The 7,870-nt window shown below is 56.2% G+C and overlaps 1 protein-coding gene across 1 annotated transcript in view; it reads left to right on the forward strand.

Moving 5' to 3' along the window:
* LOC118452472 (mesothelin-like protein) overlaps positions 1 to 6,696 on the forward strand; it is an 8,318-nt gene extending 1,622 nt beyond the window's left edge. Inside the window, exons 4-17 of the mRNA XM_035895934.1 lie at positions 132 to 181; positions 716 to 836; positions 959 to 1,044; positions 1,513 to 1,639; positions 1,727 to 1,917; positions 2,017 to 2,107; positions 2,199 to 2,334; positions 2,970 to 3,154; positions 3,352 to 3,507; positions 3,695 to 3,828; positions 4,075 to 4,208; positions 4,378 to 4,478; positions 4,709 to 5,696; positions 6,440 to 6,696. Coding sequence (XP_035751827.1) covers positions 132 to 181; positions 716 to 836; positions 959 to 1,044; positions 1,513 to 1,639; positions 1,727 to 1,917; positions 2,017 to 2,107; positions 2,199 to 2,334; positions 2,970 to 3,154; positions 3,352 to 3,507; positions 3,695 to 3,828; positions 4,075 to 4,208; positions 4,378 to 4,478; positions 4,709 to 5,696; positions 6,440 to 6,525 — 2,586 coding nt within the window. The 3' untranslated portion in view covers positions 6,526 to 6,696. The remainder of the gene's footprint in view (positions 1 to 131; positions 182 to 715; positions 837 to 958; positions 1,045 to 1,512; positions 1,640 to 1,726; positions 1,918 to 2,016; positions 2,108 to 2,198; positions 2,335 to 2,969; positions 3,155 to 3,351; positions 3,508 to 3,694; positions 3,829 to 4,074; positions 4,209 to 4,377; positions 4,479 to 4,708; positions 5,697 to 6,439) is intronic.
* The last annotated feature ends 1,174 nt before the right edge of the window (positions 6,697 to 7,870 follow it).

Genomic DNA, 7,870 nt, shown 5'->3' on the forward strand with positions numbered 1-7,870 from the left:
TTGTCCGCCCCCCCCAGCCACTGGCCTGGGTGCACCGGCCAGGTCAGATCCCCTTCCCTGCTCGGTCCCTGCATTTAAAAGCCCTTCCCATTCCTTGCTGGGGCTGAGCATCCCCCTGTCCTCCTCCCCAGGCTACCCTGGTCATCGGAGCCGTCCTGTCAGCCACTGAGCAACACGCCCAGTAAGTATCAGCCCCAGCCGGGGTCTCTGGCAAGTGGGGGGCGTCTCAGTGTGTGCAGGGCAGGTGGGGGTGGATGTTGCGTTTCTCCCCACATCCATGTCACGGCTGCTGTGACAGGTCACTTGGGCTGGAGAGGATTTAGAGCCTTGCACAGCCGGTTCCCAGGCTGGGATTTCAGCTGCATCGGCTCTTGTTGTAGCACAAACACACCAAGAATTTCTTTTTCTTTATGGGGCTGACGCAGATGCAACAGAAGCTGGAATCCAGGCTCTGCTGGTTTCTCCCTTGCCCAAAGGGGTATGGTGGGCACCTCTGCCACCACCCTCCTGCCTGTGGGGCATCCCCTTCAGTACCACCCCAGCACTGCCATTAGGGGACATTTTCATGACACCCCATGTTATTCCCACTTACCGTTCCACGGAGCCATGGTCAGGGTGAAGGGGAGTTTCTCAAGGGAACAAGGAGGTTCATCCTCCATGGGATGTTGGGGAGCTAAAGCGGATGGTGAAATGCAACTGCACCTCCTCAATGCAGCCTCTCAGCCTCCGTCCTGCAAGGTTTCCAGTGCATCCCAGCCAGTAACCTGCCCGCCACCGACATCCTCGCGTTTGCCCAGGGACTGCAGAACGAAAGAGTGGAGCTGAGCAGCGCCCAGGTGGGCAGGGGTGGGGGCTGCAAACCCCACAGAGCCCGATGGGGCATGAGGAGCTGGGGGGTGCCGGGGCAAAGGGGCGTCCACCGCCTCGGCATTGACCAGCCCAGCCTCTCTCTGCCCAGCTGTCCTGCCTGGCCAGGCTGCTCGCTGCCAAGAACCTGACGGCTGATTTCAGCAGGTACCCGCCAGACCTGCTGCTCTTCTTTGAGTGAGTATCAAGGGCAGCACACGGCTGCGGTTTTGGTGCTAAATCATGCCACCCAGCACTCGCTAGCATATCCAGCCCTGGCATGCTCGGGGGCAGGTGGGAGCTCATCTTGGGAGCGGAGTGTTATGAAAATTGCCTGCATCTGCAGGCGCCTTCAGACCCACACGGGCATTTCCAGCCCTGCAGACGCCCCTGGTCCTTTCCTCACACCACTCCTCTCCAAGGCTGGGGCTGGCCATGGCATGGGGTGCACAGCATCAGGCAACCCCTGTCCTGTGCCTGAGATCCTCCCCAGGGCAAGAGGAGACCCCCCAGCCCTGTGCAACTTGGCAGCTCGTTGCTCAGAAGGAAGCAACAGTTTAAAACTCTTTTGCCCATGCCCACAAAAAGCAACATTAAAGATCTGCCCAGACATGAGGAGCCCTTTGCCCCCTTCCTCCCCACCGCACTGACTCTTGCTCCCCGCAGCTCAGCCGAGGTGCGCAGTGGGACCTGCGGAGCATTTTATGCCCAGGCTTCCCGCGGGAACCTGGACCTGCTGCCACGGGGCTCAGCCCGGAGGACGGGGCTGCTGCGTGGGGCGCTGGCCTGCCTGGTGAGTGGGGGCTGAGCTGGGGGGGGCAGCCAGGGTCCCCCTGCCCCACGCCAGGCATTTGTACCAGCGCTGGGTTGTCTCTCCCAGGGGGTGAGGAGCAGCCGCCTGCGCCCCGAGCAGCTCGGCGGCCTCGGGGCACTGGTGTGTGACATGGAGCCAGAGACCATCACAGCCTCAGACACCGGCATCCTGGAGAACCTGAAGCTCTGCCCAGAGCTGACAGGGGCCCAGCAGGATGCCCTCAACGCTGTGCTCCTCGGGGGTGTCACAGCATACGGGTAAGGAGCCTTCATCCGCTCTTACGGGGGCGGGCGACAAGCAGGAGAGATGGCGTACCCATGAGGATGCTGAGCTGGTCCTTCCTCTGATGGCCACAGGGATCCTTCGAGCTGGGATTTACAGACTCTGCAAAATTTGGGGCCGCTCGTGCTGGCATTGAATCAGACCACGCTGAGCTTGGTGGCTGAGGTAAGCCCTCTCCTCGAGACCCCAGGGCAAGTTGCCCATCAGCCAGGCCAGCCCCATAGGCTGTGGGACCCAGTACTCTGTAACCTGGCAGGCAGCACGGGAGGCTTTCCGCACGGCCACATACAGCAGCCAGGGACATTCCCAGCGGGAGAAGATCCTGACCTTCCTCAGGGCCTTCGCAGCAGTGTCAGCTTCATCTCATCCCAGGCTGAAGCGGAGCACAGACCGTGAGCATTTCCCTTTGCCACTGCCAGCCCGGACCAGTTCAGAGATCTTGGGGGGGAAAAATGCCCCCGGGCTGGTTGGCATCTGGATGCCCCCCACGGAAGGGGACAGGACCAGGCAGAAAGCTGTGGGATTCCCTGTTAAGTAACTGGGCAGAGGGGAGAAATGTCCTTAGAGCACACTGGGCTGTTTGCTCTTACCTGGGAGCAGGAACATGGCAGCAGCAGCCGCGATGGAGCTGGGGTGGGAGAAAACTCCTGGAGCCAGGCAGGGGCAGCACCACGCTGCAAGACCGGAGGATGCTCATGTGGGTGAAGTGGGAAAGGGTTCACCTTGCCAGAATATTTTTAGTTGCCTTTAGCAGGACAAAGCACACATGGCCTGCAGAGACATCAGCAGATTTTCCAGGAATAACTGTAAGGAATGAAAGTAAATAAGGAGCCTTCATGGGCTGGGGACCCAGGGGATGGGGGTTGATTTATAGTCCCGCCCGGCAGGACGGCTGCAGCAGCGTTATTGCAATTCCCTGTTCGTGCACCAGGGCTCTTCTGAGGGGCTGTGGGGCCCCGTGGCAGGACCAGACCTAGGTGGGCAGGGAGGAACGGCCGTCTGCCTGATGTGCCCTCCCTGCCCGCAGGCTGCCTGTCCAGGCCCATCACGGCCAGCACCATCTCCGACTCCCTCATATTCAGCTACTACGACACCAGCGAGCAGTTCGACCTCTGCCTGAGCAATGAGGTTTTAAAAGCAAACCTGAAGGCTCTGCTGGAACAGCCGCTCACCAAGGAATACCTCTGCATCGTTAAAAAAAAGCTGGAGCAGGTGATGGGTGACACAGGGCAGGAGCCCCTGCGCAGCCCCGTTAGCATGGGTGTGCTCTGGGACAGGCGAGTCCCGCTGCGGGGACGGGCGCCACTGGCTGCAGGGATGAAGGCACCCGAGAGGGTCCTTTGCACCCGATTCTGCCACCTTTTCCCTTCCCTGACCCTCTTCCCTGCCCCGCTGGCCTGGCCCTACAGATTTACCCGTCAGGGATCCCAGAGAAGGAGCTGAAGGTGCTCGGGCCACTGTCCCAGCTGTACACGGCAGAGGAGATCAGCCTGTGGCCGGTGACATCCAATGACACACTCCTGGCCCTGCTCAAGACCTTGGATACCAAGTGGAGCACTCCCCAGGTAAACCCACGGCAGCAGCGGGGGACGGGTGCCGGTGAACCTAAACCGGGACCAGTTGGTGTCCAAGCCCAGCTGGTAGCGGAGGCATTGCCAGGGGGCGGCACAGCTGTTTTGCAACGTAGAAGCATTTCTACCAGAGCATCTTCCTTCCCTGCCTGTGTGCAACCACGTGAACTGTGTTTCCCAGGTCCAGCAGCTGGTCAGCAGGTACCTGGCCCTGGGGGGCACCTTGACTGGGCCCTTGCTTCAGAAAATTGGGGGGCCAAACCTGTGCAATCTGCAGGAGGGGCAGCTCGAACAAATATCTCCAGAAGCAATCAGGTAAGCCACTTTTTAGGGGTGCTTTTCAGTACTGCGGGGCCCCTGGGACCGCAGGGAAAGGGGATGGAGGGATGGCAGGCTCCCACCTGCGTTTCAGCTCTGCCCACGTCCTGCTCCCAGCTCCAGCCTGAGCCACCAGCACCGCGGGCAGGCACAGGCTGCTCATCTCCCCCTACCAACACAAGGGCTTTAGCTCTGGTTTGTGGTGGTGCCCCCAGCCTTAACCTGTGACCCTCCCTCTCCCAGGACTGCCGGACAATTAAACATTACTTCTTGCTCTCAAGCCAAGAAGGACCAACTCTACAAAAAAGCCCAGGAGGCCTTTGCTGGCCAGGCTGGCACCACCAGGGCATATTACTGCCGGATTCAGCCATATCTGGGTAGGTGGTTCAGCCTTTGCCCTCTTTCCCATGGTGACTGAGGTTGGATGCCTCCTCCTCAGCCAGGGGACTTTACCACACTGGAGCAACGTCTCGCAGTCTCCCAAACCCCTCTCCCAGCACTGGAAGTGTTTGCACATGTCCGGGTGCCCCATGCACTTTCTTTAAGGTGGAGCTCCAGCAAAGGACCTGAAAGATTTGGCTAAAACTGGGGTCGCCATAGACATGGACAAGGACACCTTTCTTGCCCTAAACCCTGATGAACTGCAGGTACGTCCCCGGCATGCTGCTGCTCTGTCCCCTGCTGAAGGGCAGGGCTAGTCAAGGGCTGAGTGCTGGGGGTCGAGGCTGCAGCCCCATCAGATCACCGAGTCGCTATTTTTTTACCTTTTTAAATTTTCTTTCGGTATCGCTTGCTCTGCAGTCCCGGTTAGAAAAGCACTACTGTGGCGATGCTGGTTGTGAGGCTGAACAAAGATGTCGTTGTATGTGTATTGCAGAAACTCAGCGTCATGGACGTGAAAAATTTGCTTGGGGAAAACCTGCCTTCCCTGAAGGAAGCTGAAAATGAGACCTTGGTGATGCTCTGGGTGAAGAGACAGTCCCAGCGGGAACTGGACAGTATCCTGGGAATTGGCCTGCGAGGGGGGACGGAGGAGTCTGTCCCCACGGATACGGCCACCCCTCCTCACTCCACTGCCTTGGCCAGTGTCACCCCCGTGGCTACCATGCCCACGCCCACCACCCTCCTTGCTGTCCCCACCCCTATTTCCATTAACAGCCTCCCCACCGCTCATCCAAGCATCAGCCCCACCCCAAGCGCTACCAGCCTGACCTCCCCCACCAGCGCTCCCAGTGCTGGGAGTCCCCCTGCCACCTCCACCGCCCGACCTGCTCTGACCACCAGCTCCATCATCCCATGCTCCATCCACCAGTCTGCCACCTCGAATAAGGCCACCCCCGCCGCTGTCACCCTCCTCGCCACCACCCTTGCCTCTGTCAACCCCAATGGCACCTCTCCCCACTCCATCCCACCCCCTACTCTCACGCACAGGGCCAGCACCAGCATTGTTACCAACCCGGCTGTTACCACTCACAACACCAGCACCCTACCGGTGCCCACGAACCCCCCAGCACCCGGGGACACAGCCAACCCCACTCCTGCCACCCGTAACACTGCTACACTGAGCACCCACAATGCTCCCAGCACCCTTGTCCCTAACTCCACGCCTGCACCCGCTGCCACAGAAACGAGCCTCCCTCCCCACAAGCCCACCCTGATTCCCAACTCCACCATCTCCACCCAAAGCGTCATCTCCTCAACAGCCAAGACTACAACATTGGCTTGCAAGACCAGTACCCGCCCAGCATTTCTCAGCCCTTCTTCCACTCCCACCAGCAGTGAGACCACTAAAAACCCACCCACAGGCACGCCAGAGTCACTGACATCAACACCCAACGGATACATCAACCTGCAACCTGGAGCTGGTAAGGTGCGAACGTTCTGAGTTGGGAAAGGCTTAAACTGATGGCGAGGCAGAAATCTTCACCAAGAACCTGTTCCACCTTGTTTCTGGCCAGATTCAATACTGGTGTGCTGCTGTCCACAAGAAAACCCAAGTCGTTAAAGGCTGGGCAGGTAGCGAGGTGTCTCTGCAGGGCGTTACAGCCCCTGGATCTGGAGCATCCCATCTTCAGATCCCACGCGCTCTGCAAGTCCGGCAAGGTCCACCTTAAGATGTCTCACCATGCACAGCACCCCCGGCCCCTCCACAGGAAGCTGGAGTCATCATGTTAATGCCAATGCACTGTACTATTTTTCATGAGGAAAGGATGCCATATTTTAGCTGCATTTTAGTGTATTTTAGTAATATTTTAGTGTTTCTGACTTGGCATCACTGTAAAAGCCCTAAAGTCTGAAGTCCTTTAACCTGACGGAGCTACATCTGTAGCTTTAACGACTCAGATTTACTCCTGCTTTACGCTGGTGAAAGTATGGAAAGACTCAGTCCTGCTGACTGTTCACGGCCAGGTGACGTTTATAAGGGGGATGCAGGACAGCGCCTGGAGGCGCAGGTATCAGCAACAGCACAAAAGGTAGAAAAGCATTGTACTGACACATGGGATCCTCTGGAGTATCTGAATCCCAAAGCAGCTCCACTGCCCTGACAGCTCACATGGGCTCTTTATCCAGATAATCCAATTCTTTCTCATCTGTGCTCTCCACCTAGGATCATCAGGATCCAGACTCTCCTCCTGCATAGTGCCCATACTGATGATGGCCGTGGGAAGCTCTCTGCTGCAAGGGTTTCTCTGACACCGCCACCTCCGGCACCGTATGCGCTGGATCCGTCCTTTAATTTTCGCCATCCTGCAAAATAACGGTGCTGGCAAATTACCTGCTGAAAAGCAGAAACTCAGGAAAGAAACAGAGTTTGTCCATTTGATCCCAGCATGGAACTTGTTCATTATTTCTGAGGCTGGGCAGTGAAAGGAAGACAGATATTTTTCCAGCCCAAGGGGTACTAATGGGCTAGTTGCTCTATATAATACAATTATCAGCAACATTGACTGGTCTGGCAATGCATTGATGCTGACAGAGGGCCCCATTCTGCCAGCTTTGTGGTATTTTACCTCTTAGAAGCCCCACTGGGATCTGTTGCAACAGTGGGACGACTCAGGGATTTGAGTTACTGGCCATTGCAAGAGAAGCAGAATACGGCCCAGTGACACAGTCTGAAAGCTCAGAGATCCACTAAATTGCATTTAACTGATTTCATGAACTTACAAGATTTTTGATCAAGATCTGTTCAAATTACACCAAGCCTATTTAAGAGGGATGATTAAATGAAGAGTTTATCTTGATTACTCTCACGATGCTATATAATAAAACATCAATCAACTTTTTTTTTCCCCTAATCAAATGTGTTCTTTGATGTGCTTAGTGCTTTGTAGCGTAGCTTTTCTAGCTAGTTTAAATCTAAATGGATGATGGAGACTCCCTTTCCACATGGAGAGGACAAGGGGGAACGGACACAAGTTGCTCTTGGGGAGATTCCCATTGGACACAAGAGGGAAATTTTTCCCCATGAGAACAGTCAACCATTGGAATAATCTCCCCAGGGGAGTGGTTGACTGTGCCACTTTCAAGACTCAGCTGGACAGGTTGCTGGGCCATCTTGTCTAGACTGTGCTCTTGCCCAGAAAGGTTGGGCCATATGATCCTTGAGGTCCCTTCCAACCTGGGATTCTATGGTTCTACGATTCTGTTGCTCTGACTTTCATTCATTAGCTAGTATCTCCTCCTCCAACAGCTCTGCTACAAGTGACCATTTCTCTCTCCAACTTGCAGACCTTCCACTTACCCGTTTCATTCCCCACGGGCCAATGAGATTCTTGCACATAATTTGTTGAGAATGAGTCAAGGGATGAAGCAACAAACCAAGATTTCTATCAGGGGATCACTGCTGTCATAAAAATAAGTCTGTCTGTCTTACCTTGGGCTCTCTCCCACACTATCTAGTGCCCCAGCACCATGGGATGCAGGCAGTGGGGAAGCGTCCCTTGCCACCCAGAAGTCTGCACTGAAGGACAGACCAGATCATCCTGTTCTCTTTCTGTAAAGCACAGGCAATGAACATTTATAATGTCTTTGCATGCAG

This window comes from Egretta garzetta, unplaced genomic scaffold, assembly GCF_000687185.1.
Source record: "Egretta garzetta isolate BGI_Z169 unplaced genomic scaffold, ASM68718v1 scaffold426, whole genome shotgun sequence".
NCBI lineage: Eukaryota > Metazoa > Chordata > Aves > Pelecaniformes > Ardeidae > Egretta > Egretta garzetta.